The 26,560-nt window shown below is 39.2% G+C and overlaps 2 protein-coding genes across 6 annotated transcripts in view; one reads left to right on the top strand and one right to left on the bottom strand.

Annotated features, from left to right (window-relative positions):
• The window catches only part of IPP (intracisternal A particle-promoted polypeptide), a 365,210-nt gene that overhangs the window by 130,693 nt on the left and 207,957 nt on the right, over positions 1–26,560 (bottom strand). The gene's annotated exons all lie outside the window — the stretch shown is intronic.
• Positions 1–26,560, top strand: part of MAST2 (microtubule associated serine/threonine kinase 2) — a 129,608-nt gene that overhangs the window by 24,030 nt on the left and 79,018 nt on the right. For all 5 annotated transcript variants that reach the window (XM_007521381.3, XM_007521380.3, XM_060205960.1 and 2 more), the window contains exon 3: positions 4,470–4,612. In XM_007521381.3, the coding sequence (XP_007521443.2) occupies positions 4,470–4,612 (143 nt within the window). The remainder of the gene's footprint in view (positions 1–4,469; positions 4,613–26,560) is intronic.

Raw genomic sequence — 26,560 nt, 5'->3', positions numbered from 1 at the left:
TAAAGTCCTTACTAATATTCTATGTCTTCCTTCCAAATCATGTGTTTCATTATAATTACATTTAAACTTACATTTTAATATAAATACTTTTATTTTAAAAATCAGAATTGGGATCATATGTGACATACTTCACTTCTGCTTTTTTTTTTTTTTTTTTCACTCAACAGGAAATGTTGAATGTTTTCTTATTTTCTTCTGGACTGCATATACATTGTTACTATTTTTTGTGGAGCTCTAGTACCTTATCCATGCTTCATTTGAACACTCAGGGCTGTATTGGAGCTAACTGCAGTGCCCTGGTGCCTCTCAGATGGTACTGGTGCTCAAACATGCTTTGTGATTTATTTATGGGATTCTTTCACACACATCATAGCACTGCTCTGGCATATATGATGTTAGAGGTTGTACACAGGACCTCATACATGCAAGTATTGTGCTCTGTCTGCCTGGCTACCCCCCATTGCTACCTCATTATTATTAGTTTGTTTTTGACATGAAGGTTATCACTGGGGCTCTGAACCTGTACAATTCCACTGCTACTAGTGATCTTTCAGCCCTTTACCTCTCCCTTCTACTTCTTTTCCATTCTTCTACCCTCTCTCTTCTGCCCTCTTTCTTCCTCCCTCTTCCTTCCCCTTCTCTTCTTCTCCCTCCTCCTGAGAGAGGTCAAGAGACAGCTGTACTACTTCACTACTTGTGAAGCTTTCACGTGTAGGCTAAGGGCCCAAATCTGGGTCTTCATACATGGTAATATGTGTACTTAACTGAATGAGTTGCTTCCTTGCCCTGTTCCCTCATTATTTTAAAAAAAAAGATTTTTATTTATTTATTTATTAAAGAATTTATTTATTTATTAATGAGAAAGATAGGAAGAGAGAGAGAGAGAGAGAAAGAACCAGATATCACTCTGGTACATGTGCTGCCAGGGATTGAACTCGGGACCTCATGCTCGAGAATCCAATGCTTTATCCACTGCGCCACCTCCTGGACCACTTTTATTTATTAATGAGAAAAATAGGGGAGAGAGAGAGAGAGAATGAGAACACCAGACATCACTCTGGTACATGTGCTGCCGGGTCCACATGTTTGAGAGTCCAATACTTTATCCACTGTGCCACCTCTCGGACCACATAAATAAATAAACTCTTAAAAAAAAATCATTGCAATTCTAAATAATGTTTTGTAAGTAACTTCTATAGTCTTTTAATTAAGATTAAAAGAGATTAAAAGTTATTCCGCCTGAATGTAGAATACTGGATATTGGCATGAACTCAGGACCTCATGTTTGAGAGTCCATTGTGCCAACTCCCAGACCACATAAATAGATAAAATCTTAAAAAAAAAAAAGTCATAGTATAGTTTCAGGTGTAGTTTCTAAGTACGTGGCTATATTTAAAAATGCATGTAGTATAACATTTTCTTTTGCCTCAGAATAATATGTAGCTATGAACAAAACTTTAAAACACAGTAGCATTTCTTCATTGACAGGAAGGAAACATGAATGGCGTGAACAGTGTAGATCTAGTGTTTTCTTAAAGTGGCTTTCTTTTCTTTCTGTTTTTAAGTTAGTGATTTAATATTGATTTACAAAATTGTAAGATAATAATTCATACAGTTCCCACAACCAGAATTCTATGTCCCATTCCCTCTGTTGGAAACTGCAGTTGTTTTTCCAAGATTACCAATATGGGCTGATTCTAAATCAATCAGTCAGTCAGTCTGTCTGTCTATCTTATCTTTCTACATCTGTCTGTCTGTCTCTGTCTCCTCCCTGCCCATTTTTTTCAGTGGTCCTGCCTTTATTTCCTTTTTTTTTTTTTTTAAATTGGGATTATAGACTGCCTTTATTTCCTTTCTTCTTAAATTTTTTTTAAAATTATCTTTATTTATTGGATAGGGACAGCCAGAAATTGAGAGGAGGAGGAAAGCTAGAGAGGGAGAGAGACAGAGAGACACCTGCAGCCCTGCTTCACCACTTGTGAAGATTTCCCCCTGCAGGTGGGGACTGGGGGCTCCAACCGGGTCCTTGTGCGCTCAACTAGGTGCGCCGCCACCTGGCCCCTTATTTTATTTTTTAAAGATATTTATTTATTTATTAATAAGAAAGATAGGAGGAGAGGCAGAAAGAACCAGACATCACTCTGGTACATATGCTGCCAGGGTTTGAACTCAGGACCTCATGCTTGAGAGTCTAGTGCTTTATCCATTGCCCTACCACCCAGACCCCTTTTATTTCCTTTCTAGTTCACCTCTACACTTATTACTACTTCCAAGTGTCTTTCCTTTTCCCCCTCTTTTCTCTCAGATAAGCAAAACTGTGCCTCACTTCCTCTGGTGTTTTCCAGATTCAGTTACCTTTCATTGATGGTATAAAAACAGGATTCCTGTTGACCAATGCTTTGGGTCCTGGTGGGATGGGGGTATGGAGAGCCCTCTGCTTTATTTCCCCCATCATGTACCCGTTTGGGAGTATGGACCAAAATTCATTTTGGGGTGCAGAAGGTGGGAGTTTTGGCTTTTTAAAAATTTATTTTGGTTCGAGCCCCCGGCTCCCCACCTGCAGGGGAGTCGCTTCACAGGCGGTGAAGCAGGTCTGCAGGTGTCTGTCTATCTTTCTCTTCCCCTCTCTGTCTTCCCCTCCTCTCTCCATTTCTCTCTGTCCTATCCTACAACGAACAACATCAACAATGGCAATAATAATAACCACAACGAGGCTACAACAAGGGCAACAAAAAGGGGGAAAAAATGGCCTCCAGGAGCGGTGGATTCATGGTGCAGGCACCGAGCCCAGCAATAACCCTGGAGGGAAAAAAAAAAAAGAAAAAAAAATTTTAAAATTATCTTTATTTATTGGATAGAGACAGTCATAAATTGAGAGGGTAGGGGAGATAGACAGGGGGAGAGAGAGAGAGAGACACCTGCAGACCTGCTTCACCACTTGTGAAGCTTCCCTCTGTCCAGAGGCTCCAACCTGGGTACTTGAACTCTATCGTGTGCTCAGCCAGGTGTGCCACCACCCTACCCCTGAGTTTTCTGGCTTCTGTAATTGCTGGTCATGGACATTGGCAGTTTGATCCATACCCCCAGCCTGTTTCTATCTTTCCCTAGTCAGGTAGGGCTAAAGCAGATTTATTTAATAAGAGAGAATCAAATAGAGGTGGAGTGGGAGGGGTCCAAAGCACCACACCATACATAACTACTTGGGATCAAACTCAGAACCTCAAGCCTGTGAGTGCTACATTCTACCTATTAAGCTATTCCTCCAGACACTCGGTGTTTGTTTTCTGATAACCTTAGGGCCAGTTTTATCTAGGAGAGATGGTTAGTTCCTTTCATATTGTATTGAGTTGGTGAGAAACTAAGTAAGTTGTAAGGGACTGGAAAAACTCCTAGCTTCCTATGGTGGGCATCAGGATGTCTGTCTGATGTTAGCATGTGATGAATATTTCAGAGAATTAAAATTAAAATAAAAATAAATACTGTTGAGATCAGTATTACACTTGCAATTTTCACCACCAAGAGAGCTTAAATGTTTATTTTATTTAAATTTTTTTTTTTTTTTTTTTTTACCAGAGCACTGCTCAGCTTATGGTGGTGTGGGGGATTGAAACTGGGACTTTAGAGCCTCAGGCATGAAAGCCTCTTTACATAATTTATGCTATCTACTCCCACCCAAAAGCTTAAATATTAAAAGGGCTATACATTCTAAAATGAATCTGGAGGAACTTTATTTTTATTTATTTTCTTAATTTGATTTTTTAATTTGTGAGTAATAGTAGATTATAAGAGTGTCAGATTAAAGTGAGTAGTCCCACTCTACATTCACCACTAAATTTTTCTTTCTTTCTTTTTTTTTTGCCTCCAGGGTTATTGCTGGGGCTCGGTGCCTGCACCATGAATCCACTGCTCCTAGAGGCCACCCCCCCCCCCCCCCCGCTTCTGTTGCCCTTGTAGCCTTGTTGTGATTATTATTATTGTTGTTGTTGATGTCATTTGTTGTTAGATAGGACAGACAGAAATAGAGATGGGGAAGAGAGAAGGGAAGAGAAAGACACCTGCAGACCCACTTCCCCACCTGTGAAGCGAGTCCCCTGCAGGTGGGGAGCCGAGGGCTTGAACCGGGATCCTTATGCCTGTCCTTGTGCTTTGTGCCATGTTCACGTAACCTGCTGTGCTACTGCCCTACCCCCCACCACTAAATTTCTGTACCCTCACTCCTCCCACCTCTCAGAGATAAGCACCATGGTTCTCACAAGTCTTAGAAACAGCTTGCTTACTTCTGTTTTTTTTTTTTTTTTTTTTTGGCGAGTTCACGTGTATCAGATCTCTAGATAATCACCTCCTGAAGGAACTCTGTTTTGTCAAGTTCTGTATCAGTAGACTTTTATCCATTTGATAATACTTTGTATATTTTTTCATTTGCTTATTAATAAATTATTACAAGTATATTTTTCAACTGTTGTTTGAAGGTAAGCAGCTGCTCCCTTTGTCCAGCAGTGTACACAGCACTGTGGGACAGGTGACCTGGCAGTCTTCAGGAGAAGCGTCAAACTTGGTTCGGATGCGAAACCAGTCCCTTGGACAATCTGCACCTTCTCTTACTGCTGGCTTGGTAAGTGTTAGTATAGGTGATGCCTTTCTATGAACATATCCTTGGTTATTATTTCCACTTTTTTCCCCCTATTTTTATTTATTTTTTTAATAAATTCTTTTTTTTTTTTTCCTACCAGAGCACTGCTCAGTTCTGGCGTATGGTGGTGCAGGGGACTGAACCTGGGACTTTGGAGCCTCAGGCATTTTAATTATTTTTAAAAATTATTTAAATTTATTGGATAGAGTCAGAAGTTGAGAGGAAAAGGGGAGAGAGGGAGATACTTGTAGTCCTGCTTCACCACTCACAAAGCTTTCCCCCTTCAGGTGGGGAATGGGGGGTTGAACGTGGGTCCTTGCACATTTTAACATGTGTGCTCAACCAGGTGTACCACTACCCAGCTGTGGCACCACTCAGCCCCTACATTTTTTTTTTCTTGTCTGAGACTTTGGATAGTTTAATTTCTCAAAGCGAAATATAGCTTTCCCCCTGCAGCTGGGGACCAGGGGCTTGCACCTGGGTCCTTGTGTACTATAATGTGAGTGCTTAACCAAATGTGCCACTGCCTGACTCCTGTCTAACACTTCTTTTTAGTATCCTTCCCTTCCTCCCAGTGGGTTAATAGTTACCCAGTTTAAATGATCAACCATTCACCTGATTAAAATCTCTTCTTAGTCCCATAATAGTTATAAAGTACAATAATTAGTTATTATTGATTGAGTTTCCATTGAGATTAAAAAAAGGCTATGAGAGAACTTTAGATAGATACTATAATTGGAACAATTAAACTTGGGTGTTTTTTTCCCCTGATACCCGACTGTTGGATTCAAGTAATTTCTACTGAGATGGCATAATTACTAAACATTGAGCAACCTGCCCATCCCTCCCTTCATCCCCTCCTTCCTTTTTTAGTACTGGGACCTCATGAATGTAACAGTCTACTACTGTTCCTGAGCCAACCTTTTCATTCTTTTTATTTCAGAGAAAGAGATATGTCAGATGGACAGGCATCAGAGCACCACTCTGCTATCTGTGGAGCTTACACAGTGCTATGATGCTTCTGTGTAGTACTAGGACTTGAGCCTGAGGTCTCACACTTGGTAAGGCACCAACTCTACTGATAGTGTGCTTCCTCAGCCTTGAATATTATCCTTTTAATAGGAGAACTATAAATCCCAAGGATCTACTCATTGGCTGGATTTGACTGATTCTTCAAATAAACTTAGAAGTTTGAATTTACTTTGATAGTAGATATAGACTTTATACAGAATGAATCTTTCCATTATTATGCTCCTAGTCTAATATATTAGCATTGTATCGTATATAGTAGATAGCATAATTACTTATTAAAGAAGTTTTTGAGGGGCCAGGTGGTGGTGCACCTGGCTGAGTGCACATGTTACAATGTGCAAGGCCCAGGGTTCAAGCCCCTGGTTCCCACCTGTAGGGGGAGAGCTTTGTGAGTGGTGAAACAGGGCTGCAGGGGTCTCTGTCTCCTTCTCTTCCTCCTCTTCCCTCTTAATTTCTGGCTATCTCTATCCAATAAATAAAGATAATAAAAAAATTTAAAAAAGGTTTTTGAAATATTGCTAGTTGGAGTAATAACTTGTATTTAGTATAATAACCACAAAAGAAGATTAAATTGATCTGTCAAATATTGAATGGGGGAAAAATACTTGCCAGTAACCTCTGTGTTCTTTCCTCATACTTTGCCTCACTCATCTCTTCCATCTGGCTGTTTCTGAGTTATAGCCTTTCTAGTAAATCAATTATCTAGTGAGTAAATAGGTTTCTTGAGTTCTGTGAGCTTTTTTTTTTTAAATTAAAAAAATTATTTATTTATTTATTGGATAGAGACAGCCAGAAATGAAGAGGGAAGGGGGGTGATAGGGAGAGAGACAGAGAGACACCTGGAGCACTGCTTCACCTCTTGCAAAGCTTTCCCCCTGCAGGTGGGGATCAGGGGCTCGAACCTGGGTCCTTGTGCATTGCAACCAGGTGTGCCACCACCTGGCCCCAAGTTCTGTGAGCTTTTATAACAAATTAATTGAATATGAGGAGTCATCAGTAAGAAGCACAGGTAATAAATAAAATGGGCTTGAGACTGACCTTTGAAGTATGAGAAGAGGGGGTTTTGGGGACCTCTCATTTGTAGCTAGTTTGTCAGGTACACAGATGATAGTGCACTTTCTTTTCTTCTTTTTTTTTTTGTCTCCAGGATTATTGCCAGGGGCTCGGTGTGAATTCACTGCTCCTGGAGGCTATTTTTTCTCCTTTTGTTGGCATTGTTGTATTATCGTTGTGGTTATTAATGTCATTGGACATCAGAGAAATCCAGAGAGGATGGGAAGACAGAGAGGGGTAGAGAAAGACACCATCGGACCTGCTTCACCACTCATAAAGCGACCCCCCTACAGATGGGGAGCCGGGGGTTTGAACCGGGATCCTTATGCTGGTCCTTGCTCTTTGCACCACATGCCCGACCCCTGATAGTACTTTCTTTTTTTTTTTTGATAGTACACTTTCTTAATGCCCTTTGATACATAAAAAATTTTTTTTATGCAATCTATAATTTATTCAATTTTTCTTTTGTTGTTTGAACTTTTGGTCTCATACCTAAGAATCCATTGTTGCACCTTAGTCATGAAGATTTACTCCCTGTACTTTATCCTAACAGTTTTATGGTTTTAGGTCTTTTTAAAAAAATATTTATTTATTCCCTTTTGTTGCCCTTGTTGTTTTACTGTTGTAGTTATTGTTGATGTTGTTGTTGTCGGATAGGATAGATAGAAATGGAGAGAGGAGGGAAGGATAGAGAGGGCGAGAGAAAGATAGACACCTGCAGACCTGCTTCACCACCAGTGAAGCGATACCTGTACAGGTGGGGAGCTGGGGGCTCGAACCGGGATCCTTACGCCCGTCCTTGTGCTTTGTGCCACCTGCACTTAACCCACTGTGCTACTTACTGCCCGACTCCCTGGTTTTAGCTCTTGAACTTACTTCATTAAGCCATTTTGAGTTAATTTCTGTGTTTGTTGTAAGGTAAAGAGTTCAATTTCATCCTCAGCATGTGGTTATCTACTTTAAAGTTATCTTCTTTAAAGAGTTGAAATAGATGGGCAGGGGTAGATAGCATAATGGTTATGCAAAGAGACTCTCATGCCAGAAACTCCAAAGTCTCTGGTTCACTTCCCTGCACCACTGTAAGCCAGAGCTGAGTAGTGTTCTGGTTAAAAAAAAAAATAAAAGGAGTTGAAATATTTGACTTATGTAGGTTAGGGAGATAGCATAATGGTTATGAATAAAACAAAGCACTCGTGCCTGAGGCTTCAAGGTCCCAGGTTTAATCCCTTGTACTACAATAAGCCAAAGCTAAGCAGTGCTCTGGCAAAAAAAAAAAAAAAAAAAATTGTGTGGGGAGGGGACTGGTGGTGATATACACGGTTAAACATATACCCAGGTTCAAGCCCCCCTACAAGGGATGGTGGAAGCTTTACTAGTGGTTAAGCACTGATGTAGGTATCTCTCTTCTCTCTCCCAACCTTCCTTTTCCCCTCTTAATTGTTCACTGTTCTATCAAATAAATAGATATGTAAAAAAGAATAGAGCTGTATATAATGATTTGGAAGCTATGGCACAAAAGAGAATAGAGAAGGAAAATAAATACGGTAAAGTACTTATACATAAAATAGCAAGTAGAGGGGACAGGCAGTGATGCACCTGGTTAAGTGTGCATATTACAGTGTGCAAGGATCAGGTTCAAGCCCCTGGTCCCCACCTGCAGGGGGAAAGCTTCACGAGTCGTCAAGCAGAGCTGCAGGTATCTCTGTCTCTCTCCCTTTCTGTCTTCTCTCATTTCTCTCTGTCTCTATACAATAATAAATAAATAAATAAACAAAAAAAAAAGGCAAGTAGTAGTCGCACAATTTGTAATAGTTTACCTCAAAGCAATCTAGATATCCAACAATAGATGAGTGGCTAAGAAATTTGTGGTATCTATACTTAATGGATTGATTATTAAGTTATTAAAAATAATTAACTTCTTTACCTCATCTTAGATGGATATTGAAGACATGTTAAGTGAGATGAGCTAGCAAGAGAAGGATGAATATGGAATGATCTTATTTATAGACAAGAAATAAGAATAGAAACAGAAAACACTTAGTAGAACTTGGATTGGATTTGGTGTATTGCACCAAAGTAAAGGACTTGGGGATGGGGGTGGGTGGGGGGAGCGAAGACTTTCAGGTCCTGGTGATGATGGAAGAAAATGGAGAAATATTATGCATCTATCAATAATTGTATTTACTGTAAACCATTAATCCCCTGATAAAAAAAATTTAAAAAGGGGCAGGGCAAGTAGTAAAAGTGAAGTAAGCTTTCAGCCTAGTAGGAATTCTAGTATCTTAGACAAATTATTATTATTATTTTTGCCTATTTAAGAATTGCATTCTTTTTTTTTAAAAATTTAAAACATTTATTTTCCCTTTTGTTGCCTGTGTTTTTAATTGTTATAGTAATTATTGTTGTTATTATTGATGTTGTCATTGTTAGAACAGAGAGAAATGGAAAGAGGAGGGGAAGACGGGGAGAGAAAGAGAGACACCTGCAGACCTGCTTCACCACCTGTGAAGCAACTCCCCTACAGGTGGGGAGCTGGGGGCTTGAACCGGGATCCTTACTCTGGTGCTTGCACTTTGCACCACCTGCGCTTAACCCGCTGCGCTACTGTCTGACTCCCTTGCATTCTTTTTCTACTCTTGGTTTCTTTTTGTGAAAAGAACATGTTTCTAATGCCACCTAGTGTCTTTATTTATTTATTTAATTTATTCTCATTTGTTGCCCTTGTTTTATTGTTGTAGTTATTATTGTTACTGTCGTTGTTGGATAGGACAGAGAGAAATGGAGAGAGGAGGGGAAGACAGAGAAGAGGAGAGAAAGACAGACACCTGCAGACCTGCTTCACCGCCTGTGAAGCGACTCCCCTGCAGGTGGGGAGCCGGGGGCTCAAACTGGGATCCTTACGCCGGTCCTTGTGCTTTGTGCCACGTGCGCTTAACCCGCTGCGCTACCGCCCGACTCCCACCTAGTGTCTTTTTAAAGGTACAATTAATGTTTCAGAGAGATTTTCATGAGATTGGTAAGAATATTAGCAAATAATTGCTCATTCTCAAGATTATTCTTTCTTCATTATCTCTGTGAGAGACAGAAAAGAAGTACGAGGAAAGAGAGAGAAAGAGAGCAGAACAGAGCATTGTTCAGCTCTGGCTTATGGTGGTAGCAGGAATTGAACCTGGGACTTCAGAACCTCAGACATGAACTTTTATTGGGGGGGGGGGCACAAGCAGTCTAGAAGAGTATTCTTAAGAGAGATAAAAACAGAGTAGTTAATTTGCCTGCACAGATTTGGAGCTGAATTTGCTTTTGGAGTCTCAAATGTTTCATCATATCTCTTGTGATAATTTATAAAGAACTCAAGGTAAAGAATCTTTAAAAAAAAGATAGTGGTTCTGTATTTTAAAAAAGGTATTGAAAATTAATATTCAGAAAAGTTGATTTGTGAGTATTGAAAGACTGAATTTGTTGAGGATCAGAATATATAACAATGCTTATGCTGGTTTTTCACAAAGATGTCATGCATGTCTAAAACAGTGGTATCATAAAACAACTGGTTTAAAGTTATAACTAAGCATTTGCTTGATTTTATTTTTAATTTACATTTTAAATTAGGCCATATGTCTTATGTTACTATGCATATCTATATCAATAAATTCATTTTGGCATCAGACTTGTTTGAAAAAAAAAAAGGTTTGGGTTCTGGGGGATAGCTCACCAGTTAGACCACATATTTTTATAGTGTAGAAAAACCTGGGGTTGAGCCTCCCAACCACCACATGGGAATACCGCCCCAGTGAAAGCTTTTACAAGCGGTCAAGCTATGCTGTAGTGTCTCTCCTCTGCTTCTCTATCACTCACTTTCTGGGAGGGGATGGGGGCTGGATAGGAGAATCTGCTAGGAGCAATCAAAAAGTCCACATGTGATGACACTAAGCCCCAGCAAAGCCCTGGCAGAAAAACAAAAGTTATGGTTAAAAAAAGAAAAAAAACTTTTTGCAATTAATGATAATGGATTGTGTGTTAATCTACATATTGCCACATGGCTATTATATCAATTATGTAGTTTAAAAATTCAGACAGGGTGAACTGGCAGGTGATACAATGGCTTAGCATTGGATTTGGAAGTATGAGGTCCTTGGCTTTTGCCCCAGCATGTGTGTGCCAAACCTGGGTCATGTGCATGACAAAGCAAATATGCTAAGTCCTTTTACAAATATAATAATATGTTTTTGTTGTTCTTCAAAAGAAGGCTACTTTGTGAGAATAATTTGTAAAGAGGTCAAGGAACTAGAGACAGATTTAAAAAGCTACTAAAACAGTTCAGAGAAATGAGGACTTTTGACTAAGATTCTTGAAATAAAGTTGTGAGGAGAGTATACACATTCAGACTGTATTGTATACAGATAGCGAACTAGACTAAGTATTATGTTAATGCTAAGGTTTTTTGGTATTAATAGATACCCTTAAATTAAATATATATGTATATAAATAAAATAAACATTAGATATATGGTGTTTATTTTGGATAGAGACAGAGAGAAATTGAGAGGAAAGAGGGAGATCGAGGGGTGGGGTGGGAGGTGGCGTACTAAGTTAAGGGCACATAGTACGAAGCACAAGGACTCGCTCAAGGATCCTGGTTGAAGCCCCCAGCACCACACCTGCAAGGTCTACAGGTGTCCATCTACTTCTCTCTCTTTCTTCCCTTACCGTCTCAATTTCTCTCTGCCCTATTCAATAGAATGAAAAAATGGCCACCAGGAGCAGTGGGTATGTAATGTTGGCAATGAGCCCCAGAAATAACCCTGGAGGCTAAAGCAAAATAAATTAAACAAAAAAACAAACAAACAAATAAATAAAGGGAGAGATAAGTCACCTGCACTGTTTCACCACTTGTCCCCAGCAGATGGAGACTGGGGGGCTTGAATCCTAGTCCTTGTGCATTGTAATGTTTGTGCTCAACCAGGTGCATTACCACCTGTCCCTGATAGATACCCTTTATTGTTAAAGTTTCTTCTTTTCATTTTTTTTATTTCTTTATTGGGAGATTAATGTTTTACAGTCAACAGTAAATACAATAGTTTGTACATGCATAACATTTCTCAGTTTTCCACATAACAATATAACCCCCACTAGGTCCTCTGTCATCCTTTATTTCTTTTCCTAATATATTTAGTTTAATAGGGTTGGAGGATATATTTTGTCAAATACTTTTCCTGCATGTATTGAAATAAGGTTTTTCTTTTTCGATTTAATATTTATTTATTTAAATTTTTATTATCTTTTTTTTTTTTTTTTGGATAGAGACAGCCAGAAATTGAGAGGGGAGGTAGAGATAGAGAAGGAGAGACAGAGACACCTGCAGCCCTGCTTCACCACTCATGAAGGTTTTCCTCTGCAGGTGGGGCCTGGGGGTTCGAACCTGGGTCCTTGCATATTGTAACATGCGCTCAACTAGGTGCACTACCACCTGGCCTCATATTCATTTATTTTTATTTGATGGGATAGAGAAATTGAGGGGAAGGGGAGAGAGATAGCAGTGTTTCATTGCTCATGAGGCTTCCTCCCTTAGTTGGGGACTGGGGTTTAAACCTGGATCCTTGAGCATGTTTAATGTTTAAATGTTCACATGTTCTTTTTTTTTTTTTTGGGGGGGGGACTATATTTATTTATTATTATTATTTTAATTTCTTTATTGTGGAATTAATGTTTTACATGCAACAGTAAATACAATAGTTTGTACATGCATAACATTTCCCAGTTTTCCATATAACAATACAACCCCACTAGGTCCTCTGTCATCCTTATTGGATCTGTATTCTCCCCACCCACCCATCCCAGAATCTTTTACTTTGGTGCAATGTGCCAATTCCAGTTCAGGTTCTACTTGTGTTTTCTTTTCTGATCTTGTTTTTCAACTTCTGCCTGAGAGTGAGATCATCCCATATTCATCCTTCTGTTTCTGACTTATTTCACTTAACATGAATTTTTCAAGGTCCATCCAAGATCGTCTGAAAACGGTGAAATCACCATTTTTTTACAGCTGAGTAGTATTCCATTGTATATATGTATACCACAGTTGCTCAGTCACTCATCTGTTGTTGGACACCTGGGTTGCTTCCAGGTTTTGGCTATTACAAATTGTGCTGCTAAGAACATATGTGTACACAAATCTTTTTGGATGGGTGTGTTGGGTTCCTTAGGATATATCCCCAGGAGAGGAATTGCAGGATCATAGGGTAGGTCCATTTCTAGCCTTCTGAGAGTTCTCCAGACTGTTCTCCACAGAGGTTGAACCAATTGACATTCCCACCAGCAGTGTAGGAGGGTTCCTTTGACCCTACAACCTCTCCAGCATTTGCTGCTATTACCTTTTCTTTTCTTTTTTTTTTTTTTTTGCTATTACCTTTTCTGATGTATGACATTCTCACAGGAGTAAAGTGGTATCTCATTGTTGTCTTTATTTGCATTTCTCTGACAATCAGAGACTTGGAGCATTTTTTCATGTGTTTCTCGGCCTTTTGGATCTCTTCTGTGGTGAATATTCTGTCCAAGTCCTCCCCCCATTTTTGGATGGAGTTATTTGTTGTCTTGTTGAGATTTGCAAGTTCTTTATATATTCTGGTTATTAGCCTCTTGTTTGATGTATGGCATGTAAAGATCTTCTCCCATTCTGTGAGGGGTCTCTTGGTTTGGGTAGTGGTTTCTTTAGCTGTGCAGACGCTTTTTTTTAAAAAATTTTTTTATATTAATTTTATTTATTTTTTCCCTTTTGTTGCCCTTGTTGTTTTATTGTTGTAGTTATTATTGTTGTTGTTGTTGTTGGATAGGACAGAGAGAAATGGAGAGAGGGAGGGGAAGACAGAGAGGAGGAGAGAAAGATAGACACCTGCAGACCTGCTTCACCGCCTGTGAAGCGACTCCCCTGCAGGTGGGGAGCCGGGGTTCGAACCAGTATCCTTAAGCTGGTCTTTGTGCTTTGCGCCACCTGCGCTTAGCCCGCTGTACTACAGCCCAACTCCCTGCAGAAGCTTTTTAATTTGATGTAGTCCCATAGGTTTATGCTTGTCTTAGTTTTCTTTGTAATTGGATTCATTTCATTAAGATGTCTTTAAAATTTATGTGGAAAAGAGTTTTGCCAATATTTCCTTCTAAATATCTGATAGTTTGTGGTCTAACATCCAAGTCCTTGATCCACTTGGAATTTACTTTTGTATTTGGTGAAATACAGTGATTCAGTTTCATTCTTCTGCATGTTTCAACCCATTGTTTCCAACACCATTTGTTGAAGAGACTGCTTTCCCCATTTAATAGTCTGGGCCCCTTTGTCAAAGAGTAGATGTCCATAGGTGTGGGGGCTTAATTCTGGGCTCTCAGTTCTATTCCACTGGTCAGTATGTCTATTCATGTTCCAGTACCAAGCAGTTTTGATGACAATGGCCCTATAATACAATTTGAGATCTTGGAGTGTGATGCTTCTGGTTCTGTTCTTCTCAAGATTGTTTTGGCAATTCTAGGTCTTTTCTAGTTCCAGATAAACATTTGTAGCATTTGTTCTATTCTCCAAAAAAATGTGGTTGGGATCTTGATGAGGATAGCATTAAATTTGTAGATGGCTCTGGGTAGTATATTCATTTTGATGATGTTAATTCTTACAATCCATGAATGTGGAATATCTTTCTACTTCTTTGTGTCTTTTTCAGTTTCCTTGAGTAATGACTCATAATTTTCAGTATACAAGTCTTCCACTTCTTTGGTTAGGTTTACTCCTAGATATTTTTTTTTCCCTCCTCCAGGGTTATTGCTGGGCTCGGTGCCTGCACCATGAATCCACCGCTCCTGGAGACCATTTTTTCCCCCCATTTGTTGCCCTTGTTGTAGCTTCCTTGTGGTTATTATTATTGCCCTTGTTGACGCAATTTGTTGTTGGATAGGACAGAGAGAAATGGAGAGAGGAGGGGAAGACAGAGAAGGGGAGAGAAAGATAGACACCTGCAGACATGCTTCACCGCCTGTGAAGCGACTCCCCTGCAGGTGGGGAGCAGGGGGCTCGAACTGGGATCCTTACGCCGGTTCCTGCACTTTGCGCCACATGCGCTTAACCCACTGTGCCACCGTCCGACCCCCAACTCCTAGATATTTTATTGTTTTTGTTGCTATAGTAAAAAGAATTGATTTCTGGATTTCAATTTCTTCTAACTTAGTGTTTGCATAGAGAAATGCCACTGACTTTTGAATGTTAATTTTGTAGCCTGACACCTTACTGTATTGCCTGATGATTTCCAAAAGCTTCTTGCTGGATTCCTTAGGTTTTTCCATGTATACTATCATATCATCTGCAAATAAGGAGAGTTTGACTTCTTCTCTTCCAATCTGTATGCCTTTAATTCCTTGCTCCTGCCTGATTGCTATGGCAAGAACTTCCAACACTATGTTGAATAGTAATGGTGATAGTGGGCAGCCCTGTCTAGTACCTGATCTGAGGGGAAATGCTTCCAGTTTTTCACCATTGAGTATGATGTTGGCTGTAGGTTTGCTATATATAGACTCCACTATCTTCAGGAATTTTCCATCTATTCCCATTTTTTGTAGTGTTTTGATCATAAAGGGATGTTGTATTTTGTCAAAGGCTTTCTCTGCATCTATTGATATGACCATGTGGTTTTTGGTCTTGCTTTTGTTGATGTGGTGGATCACATTGATTGATTTACGTATATTAAACCAACCTTGCATGCCTGGGATAAACCCCACTTGGTCATGATGAACAATCTTTTTGATATACTGCTGTATCCGGTTGGCTAGAATTTTGTTCAATATTTTCGCATCTATGTTCATCAGAGATATTGGTCTGTAGTTTTCTTTTTTGGCTGTGTCCCTGTCTGCTTTTGGTATCAGAGTGATGTTGGCTTCATAGGAGTTGAAAGAGAGTCTTCCAGTGTCTTCAATCTTCTGGAAGACTTTTAAAAGTAGAGGTATTAGTTCTTCTTTGAAGGTTTTGTCGAATTCATTTGTAAAACCATATCTGGTCCAGGACTTTTATTTTTGGGGAGATTTTTGATAACTGTTTCAATTTCATTAGCTGTGATGGGCCTATTCATGTTATCCACTTCCTCTTTACTTAGTTTTGGAAGTTGGTAGGTATCTAGGAAATCGTCCATTTCTTCCAGGTTCTCTAGCTTGGTGTCATATAGTTGTTCATAGAAGCCTCGCATGATATGTTGAATTTCTGCGGTGTCTGTTGTGATATCTCCTCTTTCATTTACTATCCGATTTATTTGGGTCCTCCCTTTTTTGTTTTGTGAGTCTGGCTAAAGGTTTGTCGATTTTGTTTACTCTTTCGAAGAACCAACATTTACTTTCGTTGATCTTTTGTATGGTTTTCCTATTCTCAATGTTATTATGTTATTTATTTCTGCCCTAACTTTAGTGATTTCTGTCCTTCTGGTTGCTTTAGGGTTCCTTTGTTGTTGTTCTTCTAGGTCTTTAAGATGTGCAATCAGGCTGTTTATTTGTGCTTTTTCTTGTTTCGTGCTTGTATAGCTATGAACTTCCCTCTTAGGACTGCTAGAAAGTTGCATTAGGGAAAGGTGTAGGTCCCGTTTTTTTTTTTTTTTTTTTTTTGCCATCCTCAGCATAGGCTCCAGAAGGGCCATTGTCACATTCTTTTTTTTTTTTTTTTTAAATTTATTTCTTTATTGGGGAATTAATGTTTTACATTCAACAGCAAATACAATAGTTTGTACAGGCTTTGGCTATTACAAATTGTGCTGCCAAGAACATATGTGTACACAGATCTTTTTGGATGGATATGTTGGGTTCCTTAGGATATATCCCCAGGAGAGAAATTGCAGTGTCATAGGGTAGGTCCATTTTTAGCCTTCGGAGAGTTCTCCAGACTGTTCTCCACAGAGGTTGGACCAATTGACATTCCCACCAGCAGTGTAGGAGGGTTCTTTTTTATTTTTTTATTTAAGAAAGGATTAATTAACAAAACCATAGGGTAGGAGGGGTACAACTCCACACAATTCCCACAGCCCAATCTCCATATCCCACCCCCTCCCCCCGATAGCTTTCCCATTCTCTATCCCTCTGGGAGCATGGACCCAGGGTCATTGTGGGTTGCAGAAGGTAGAAGGTCTGGCTTCTGTAATTGCTTCCCTGCTGAACATGGGCGTTGACTGGTCGGTCCATACTCCCAGTCTGAGGAGGGTTCTTTTGACCCCACACCCTCTCCAGCATTTGCTGCTGTTACCTTTTCTGATGTATGACATTCTCACAGGAGTAAAGTGGTATCTCATTGTTGTCTTTATTTTCATTTCTCTGACAATCACAGACTTGGAGCGTTTTTTCATGTGTTTCTAGACCTTTTGGATCTCTTCTGTGGTGAATATTCTGTCCAAGTCCTCCCCCCATTTTTGGATGGGGTTATTTGTTGTCTTGTTGTTGAGTCTGGCAAGCTCTTTATATATGTTGGTTATTAAACTCCCATTCTTTTTTAAAAATTTTTTTTGTGGCTAAAATTAACTATTTACCTCTATCCACCTGCTCCAGGGCCTATATGGAAATGCATATTTATATTTAGTGTCATAGCCTATGTAACCTCTAAGTCCTTATTAGTCTGAGCTTACAGCTTATGGTCACACCTCAGGAACATTGCAGGCTGCACTCATTTCAGGACCAGTCTTCCTCAAGTGGCATGGCAGAATACCCCCAGCCTCCCTTCAGAAACTGGGGCTATTTCTACTGTCATTGGAAAGCTTTCGTATTCTTTATCCCTCTGGGAGTATGGATCCAGGATCATTATGGGGTGCAGAAGGTGGAAGATCTGGCTTCTGTAATTGCTTCCCCACCGAAGATGGGTGTTGACAGGTCGATCCATATTCCCAGACTGCGTCTCTTTTTCCCTCTTGGCGTAGGGATCTGGGGAAGTGGGGCTCCAGGATACCTTGGTGGTGTCGTCTGCGCAGGGAAGTCAGGTTGGCATCATGATAGCATCTGGAACCTGGTGGCTGAAGAAGAGTTAAGATATAAGGCAGATCAAGTTGTTGACTAATCATGAGCCTAAAGACAAGAATGTTGCAGATGAAGATTTGGGGTCTTCGTTTTGGAAAAAGCTAGTAGGTCTATTTTAGTTATATTCCAAAAGGTCCATGCATAACCTTACTAGTTTTTGTCTGAGCTTGACATCTAACATGCAGGTGGATCTAAGTTATTGTCTGGGGAGATGGTGTCATAGTTGGAAAAAAGGACTAGAAATCTGGATCAGGGAAGAGAGCACCTTCCAAATATGGAAACGTATTTAAATATTGTTAACTGTAAACCCCATGTATTTGATCTGAGGCCCATAGTCAGCACAGGAACCTATGTGACCTCTACATCCCTGTAGGTCAGATCTGGCATTCTGTGGTCTTGGCTAGGGACATTCCAGGCTGCATTAATTTCAGGACTCGTCATCCTTGGGTGATAGGTAGAGTATATTATCCAACCTCCCTTATGAGAATGGAACATTCCCTACCCTTGTTTATCCACATTGAGGGCAAGGTCCTATAGGAGCCCACAAAGGGGTCCATTATGTTGTTCCTGATGGAGATGACCCATGACAGTGGTGAGATGGATCCACTGAAGGTCTAGGCCCACCATGTCTGTGTGGGAATCCCAACACTCTTTGACCAGGGCCCCAGGTGATGGGATGGTCTGATAGTAATTAAAGAGTCATCATTAAAGTATGCCAGTCTCTTGCCGTTATTTAGCTTTTGTAGTCCTTATTTTGTATGACAAGGTTAGCTTTGGAGTGATTGAGGGACGTGGAATAGGATGTAGGTGAGGAGGATATCTAGGTCTAAGTAGAAACTATTTCATTAAGTACTCTATGGTGTCTTCTTAGGTCTTTCTGCTTGCTTGCTACATTTATTGACTCACTGCAAACTATTATGCACTTTGCTTTAAGGTATATGTTTTCCCCTAACTGGGACTATCTTAGTCATATTCCTGATTAATACAAGGAATATGAAATGAGGAAAGATGAATTTAGTTCAGGAAACATTGCATTGCTCTTTCTTATTTGAAGGCTGTAATAAAATACAGCACTAGTTGGAGATAAAAATTTATTTCTTTATTTTTTTCTGTCTTAGAGAATGTCTTCAGTGCCTAGGGTTGGCACTCAGTCTTTTAGATTGTGAAGACTGAAAGATGGTTTTTAAGTTGTGCACATTTTAGGAAAGGGAGCCTGTCTTTACCAAGAACTAATAATCCTACAATTTTAGTTTTAGTGACCAGATGGTACTTTCACTGGAAGTCTTTTGTAGATTTCTCAGTGTAATGAATGAATCTTTTTTTGACACTCCTTTAGCACTCTGTCATACCTCTAATATAAATTCACATTGTATCACAAACATTTGTTTATATTTTATATTGTTTATATTTTCTGCTATAGTTTAGTTTTTCTTGGATAGAATTATTTATGAGTACACATCCTCCTCCCCCCCTTTTTTCTAAACAGAGCCTGCTCAACTCTAGCTTATGGTGGTGCTGGTGATTGAACCTGGGATTTTGGAGCCTCAGTCTTGAGAGTCTATTTGCACAACCATCATGTTGTTTCCCTGCCCTTTCTGAGTGCTTTTGGCCTTGTAATTTTCCCCATATCTGTCTTAGTGCTTGAGTACAATAAATGATTCTTGTACTGTTAAATTAATTAAGTGAATTTTGAATCTCCAGTCTGGATAATTTTATCAGAATGTACCACTTTTATCTTGACTGGGTTAAATAGATCAGAGGCTTACTCCAGCTTCTTGTAACAACTTAAACAGTTGTTAATTGTTTGAGTTTTTAAAAATCTCTTTAGGTAGGGAAGGTCTATGGCTTTAAAAGTCTATGGCTTTGCAGACACTCATACAGTAGAGAACATACCTTATGCAAATAAACTGTTCTGGTCTTCTGTTTGTTTTCTACATAGACATAATACTGCCTTTAGTTGTTTAAACCAGCAGATGGAGGGAATCCATGGAGATGTAGATTTATTAGCTCCCACAATGAAAGACCACAGTGGCTGCATTAAGGATTAGCATTTTTTTTTCCTTGAATGGAAGGAAGATGGATCCTACTTTTTGTACTGTTTTCAGCATTGTCACTAGATTGCTAAAAACCTTTAAAAGGTTTTTTTTAAAATCTTCTTTTAAGCCCTGTTGGTGCAGCAACCATAATTAAAGAAAGGGCAGTTATTTTCTATTGTTGTGTGTATACTGAGCCTATCTTGTACTTAACTGCTTTGTTTACTTCTTGGTGCAACAGCCTGCCTGATTCAAGGTTGCTGTGTATATATGCCTTTTATTTGTCAAATTAGGAAATTTGAATTAATATCTGAGAATTCTTTGGGGAGTGAATAATTTTTGAACCAGGTTCTTTAGTTTGAAGAAGAATGATTATTAGTTTTTAGATAATGTATTTAACTTTCTTCCTAAAAATATAGTGACTATAACTGTTGCCTTTGCTAACATTTTGTGTGTGTGTGTGTGTGTGTGTGTGTGTGTGTGTGTGTGTGTGTATTACTAGAAAAACCATCCGCATTCCTCACTTCTCTGATAAATAGGATTCTGGCAAGTAATATAAAATTGTTACTTTTAAAACATTGCCTATGGAGGATCCAAGTAGCAAAATAAAATTATGAGAGCTAATCTTCCACTCTTATGTGTGTACATACACTATGCATTCAATTATATAGCTGTAAATTAAGAGACTACAAACATCTTTAAACTTCTCTGAAATCAAATCTGCAAGTAGCAGCCGGTGACTAAAAGAGGCAATTTTAAAATAAAGAGTGGGTCAAACTATGTTATTTTAGAAGTCTGAGTGGGGAGCTGTTCCTTTAACTGTACTATCAGCAATGATTAGTTGAATGAATTCCTCCATGTTCAGAACTCATCATATATTTATTAGCCTTTTCTAAGACATTAAAAAAAGCAGGGAAACTTAGCAATGCTGTAAGCTCCTGAGAAAGAGGCTTTCATGATTATCCAAGAAGTGAAGACTGGCATATCTAGAGATAAAGAAACAAAAGAGTCTGTGACAGTATCTGACATTTGCTTTGTCTATACAGAGCATGAAAGGAATTTTGCCGACTTAGTCAAAACAATAATTGGTTTTATATCAGTATAAGTGAAACACAGGCATCATAATAATATGCTTTTCTTTGTATTTCTGAAGCATTGTTATCCTTTTAAAACATATGGAATGGTTTTATTTCTGGAAAGGAAAACGTGACATGGATTTTATAAGCTTAGCTGTAGGTGGAGACTCGCTTGTTTGTCAAACCTTTTAATAAACAGTGAAGTCAGGATAGCATTACTTGGATTTTTTTTTTTCCGGGACTTTTGTTTTCTTGGTACTTAAAACTGTTTTAATGAAAAGATATAAAAGAAGAACCAAATATGAGATGTTTTCTTTTAATGGTAATTCAGATTAGATTTGTCTGTACCGCTGTGAATAAAGACGTGGCTCTGGTGTAAGGCAGTGATTGTCTACTCCCGATGGACTGAGAGGAAACTGGTTTAGTGGAGCGGTAGTTAGTGAACATGGCATATGAAGCAGGATTGATTGCTTACCTTTTTACTCAGTGGGGTGCAAGTAGTCAGTGGTAGTTGACTGGGGAGTGGCTTTTTTGTCTGATGTCTATTATGGATGATTCCAGTATTCTACGAAGGAGAGGGTTACAGGTGAGTAACAGAAAGCTTTCTTTTCTGACCTCCTCTTAGTGTCTTTTGAAAATATGCTAACTAGATATTTTTTCAATTTTATTTAACTCCTTTGAGGCCGAGCACAATATAATTAACTTTCTCTTTAATTCATCATGTATAGCTTTATCTAGAGAAATCACTTAAGATCCTTAAATGGAGCAAGTAAATCGGACTTATGCAAAATGCTAGCTGAAAACTGAACATGAACAGTAATGAGACATTACTGTTGAGAGATTGTTTACAGTAAAGATACTTAATTTCTGACCACCATTTGTCTCCTCCACCCCCTAATTAAGTCCCATATCTATATAATATGTACTTAACTACAGATATTTTAAGAATCTTTATGCATTACAATTTTACATAATGAATATGATATAATGTTAAAGATAACATGATAGCCATATATCTGAGACTTATGTAGAAAACCTCTATAAAGTTTTGGGTATTTGTAACATGAAAAGGTTTGTAAACTATAATAACAGTATGGGATTGATGATTGATAGACAACCTTCAAATGAGTTTTTGTTATCTACAGAAATTGGATTTTTTTTTTCTCCCCTTTTACCAGAGCTCTGCTCAGCTCTAGTTTATGGTGGTGGTAGTGGTGGTGGTGTTGGGGTTTGAGCCTGGGCTTTTGGAGCCTCAGGCGTGAAAGTCTCTGCATAACCATTATGCTATCTAGCCACCACCTCAGAGTTTTAATGTACTAAAAAGAATACATACCACAGCTGCTTGAAATGTGATTACTTTTTCCATGCATTATAAAACAAATAACCACATTTTAGGCTATTTAATAACCAAATATTTATTGAGTTATAGTTTATAAGTAGAATATGCACAGATATTTCATAGATTGGTCAATTTAACAAGTGATATCTCATCCTAGAACATGTCAGCTTCTTTGTATGATAACATAATGATTGTGCAAAAGACTTTTATTCCTTTGGTGTATTGTATTGGTGGGAGTGAGGGTTCAGGTCCCAGAACATGATGACAGAGGAGGATCTAGTGGGGGTTGAATTGTTATGTGAAAAACTGGGAAATGGTATGAATGCACGAACTATTGTATTTTACTGTGAACTCTAAACCACTGATTAGGGAGTTGGACGGTAGCACAGTGGGTTAAGCACATGTAGTGCAAAGCGCAAAGACCAGCGTAGGGATCCCGGTTCAAGCCCCTGGCTTCCCACTTGCAGGGGAGTTGCTTCACAAGCGGTGAAGCAGGTCTGCAGGTGTCTGTCTGTCTCCTCTTCTCTGTCTTCCCTTTCTCTCTGTCCTATCTAACAATGACGACATCAATGATAACAATAATAATAACTACAACAACAATGAAAAGCAAGGGCAACAAAAGGGAAAATAACTAACTAAATAAAATAAACTAATTAAAAAAAAAAGACCTTTATTCCTGTGGTTTTGAGGTCCCAGGTTTAATTCCCAGCACCACCATGAGCCAGAGCTGAGGAGTGTCCTGGTCTTTCATTGTCTTTCTCTCTGTATTTCCCTCTCATTAAAATAAGTAAGTAAATAAATTAATTAATTAAATAAAAAAGGGGCCAGGTGGTAGAACAGTGGGTTAAGCGCACATAGTGCGAAGCGCAAGGAAGCTGGGTCAAGCCCCTTGCTTCCTAGTGTCTTTCTCCCCCCATCTGTCTTCCGCTCCTCTCTTGATTTCTTTCTGTCCTATCCAACAGCAGTGACAATAATAACAACACAAGGGCAACAAACATGGGAGAAATGGCCTCTAGTAGCAGTAGTGTAGTGTATTCGAAGTGTAGGCACTGAACCCCAGTGATAACCCTGGAGGCAAAAAAAAAAGTTATTTGTAAACACTAGAGAGAAGAAGAAGAAGAAGAAGAGACCATGGCACATACGTTATTGGGGATCAGATTTGGGACCTCTTGCTTTTAAGCCCAAAGAGCTAGTCTTTGTGTCACCTCTAGGCTGCCTACCAACAAATTTTTACCATTAACTTTCTTTGTCCCATCATTTCTACATTAAGTATTTGCCCATAAGGCAGATATAGTAATTAGTCTTTGTATAGAGAGTTTAATTAACAATCTAGTTACTGAATTGAAGATAGTTTTTTTTTGATGATAAAATTATTCTCTATAGGCAAAAAAAATGAAATGTTTCTTTTGCCCTGTTTTGCCTTTACTGTTAAAAAATGGGGGCATATAAAGGGCCATTGTTTGGGGGACAATTTGTTATTCTAGAGAACTTCTGACAACATAGCGCATACTAAGAAATCATTGTTAATGTAATTTTATTTGGACCTTTTATTTTGAAGAATTATGACTATCCTGACATCATTGTATAATTCACTTAAGATTTTAGTTCTTCCATTTACAGCCCCCTCTAAATTTACATGCTATTTAAGTTTTTTTTTCTTTTCTTTAGAACATCCTACTTATTGAGGTTTATGCATGCTTAACAATTTTTCTTGGCTTACTGTTCTTTTTTGATATTAATACTTCCTCCTGGGGGCATTTTTCTTCTCTTGGAATCCTTTTTTTTTTTCCTCCAGGGTTATTGCTGGACTCAGTGCCTGCACCATGAATCCACCACTCCTGGAGGCCATTTCCCCCCCCTTTTGTTGCCCTTGTTGTAGCCTCGTTGTGGTTATTATTATTACCATTGTTGATGTTGTTCATTGTTGGATAGGACAGAGAGAAATGGAGAGAGGAGGGGAAGACAGGGGGGAGAGAAAGATAGACACCTGCAGACCTGCTTCACAGCTTGTGAAGCGACTCCCCTGCAGGTGGGGAGCTGGGGGCTCTAACCGGGATCCTTACGCCTGTCCTTGCGCTTTGCGCCACGAGCGCTTAACCCACTGCGCCACCGCCGGACCCCCACTTGGAATCCTTTTATCTAGACATTCTTTTAACATGCACATGTTGGTAGTAAATACTTACCTTTATTTAAATGTCTTTATTTTGCCTTTGACCCTGAAAGGTAGTTTGTATGAGTACATTAATGTTAATAGTCATTTCCTCTTACCTAGTATATATATTCATCCCACCAGGGTTATCACTTGGTGCTTGTACTCGGTAGGAATTCATCACTCCCAGTGGCCATCTCCCCCCCCTCCTCTTTTTTTGTTTCTTTTCCTTTCTTGTTTTGATAGGATAGAGAGAACTTGACTGTAGAAGGGGAGATAGAGATAGATAGATAGATAGATAGATAGATAGATAGAAGATAGACAGACCTGCTTCACTGCTCATGAAGCTTCTCCCCTACAGGTAGAGATCAAGGGGATTGAATTAGGGTCCTTGTGTGAGGTAATGTATGTGCTCAACTGCTATGCCACTGCCCTCCCTCTATGTTATATGTATTACTCCGCTATCGTCTGGTTCCCATCATTACTATAGAGAAATAGTGGTTATTCCTTTGAAGGCTAAAGATAATACTGTCTGACTCTTAATTTATTACTCTTGTCTTTTGTGGGTATTTTTTCCCTTCTTCCCTCCTCCTCTTCCTTCTCGCCCTCCTTCCCATGCCCTCCCTCTCCCCTCTTCCTCCTCCTCCTCCTCTTTCTCTTCCTCCTCCTCTACACACACACACACACACACACACACACACACACACCCATTTTTTTCTTTTTTTTAAACTAGAGCATTGCTTGGCTCTGGCTTACGGTGGTGCTGGGGTTTGAACTGAACTTGAGAACTTGGAGCCTCAAGCATGGAAATTGTTTGTGTAACCATTTTACTATCTCCAACCCTATTATTTTATTTTATTTTATTTATTTTGTTTAATTTTAATTTTATTTTATTCAGGAAAGAGAAAGAACCAGATAACACTCTGGTACATGTGCTGCCAGGGATTAAACTTGGGACCTCATACTTGAGAGCCCAATGTTTTATCCACTGTGCTATCTCCTGGGTCACAACCTTAGTTTTTTTAAACCAAAATTTCCCCCTTATTTATTTATCTATTTATTTATTCCCTTTTGTTGCCCTTGTTGTTTTATTATTGTTGTAGTTGCTGTTGTTATTGATGTAGTTGTTGGATAGGACAGAGAGAAATCAAGAGAGGAGGGGAAGACAGAGGGGGAGAGGAAGATAGACTCCTGTGGACCTCCTTCACCACTTGTGAAATGACTCCCCTTCAGGTAGGGAGCCGGGGGCTCAAACTGGTATTCTTTTTTTTTTTAATATTTATTTTATTTATTTATTCCCTCTTGTTGCCCTTTGTTGTTTTATTGTTGTAGTTATTATTGTTGTTGTCATTGTTGGATAGGACAGAGAGAAATGGAGAGAGGAGGGGAAGACAGAGAGGAGGAGAGAAAGATAGACACCTGCAGACCTGCTTCACCGCCTGTGAAGTGACTCCCCTGCAGGTGGGGAGCCGGGGTTCGAACCGGGATCCTTATGCTGGTCCTTGTGCTTTGCGCCACCTGCGCTTAACCCGCTGCGCTACAGCCCGACTCCCCTCAAACTGGTATTCTTATGCTGGTCCTTGCGCTTCGCGCTACATGCGCTTAACCCTCGGTACTACCACTCAACCCCCTAAACCAAATTTTATCTTACTTGGGGCACTTTAAATTTCCTATATATATGTATTCATTTGCCTTCTGGAATTTGAATTAGATATTTGTTGAATATTAGCACTAGCTAGAAAGAGTATATGCTGCATATAGTGTATGGTATACATAGTGTAGTATATGTATGTATATATAATAGTCCATTAAAAGAAAATGCTAACAGCAAAACTGATCTATATAGTCAGAAATCAATAAGATGATTTACCTGGGGAGGAAATGTATGACTGAACACTGACTAAAGGAGATGTTCCTATTTGTTATCATTTTTTTTAGTGTTATGTTTTAATGTATTTTTTTAAATCTTTTAAAAAATATTTATTTATTCCCTTTTGTTGCCCTTGTTTTATTGTTGTTATTGACGTCGTCGTTGTAGGATAGGACAGAGAGAAATGGATAGAGGAGGGGAAGACAGGGGGAGAGAAAGACACCTGCAGACCTGCTTCACCACTTGTGAAGCGACTCCCCTGCAGGTGGGGAGCTGGGGGCTCGAACTGGGATCCTTATGCTGGTCATTGCGCTTCATGCTGATTTTTAAAAATTTTTATTTATAAAAAGGAAACACTGACAAGACCATAGG

Source organism: Erinaceus europaeus, chromosome 13 (assembly GCF_950295315.1).
Source record: "Erinaceus europaeus chromosome 13, mEriEur2.1, whole genome shotgun sequence".
Classification (NCBI taxonomy): domain Eukaryota; kingdom Metazoa; phylum Chordata; class Mammalia; order Eulipotyphla; family Erinaceidae; genus Erinaceus; species Erinaceus europaeus.
Note: the sequence above shows the minus strand (reverse complement) of the source record. Positions and strands in the feature narration are given on the sequence as shown.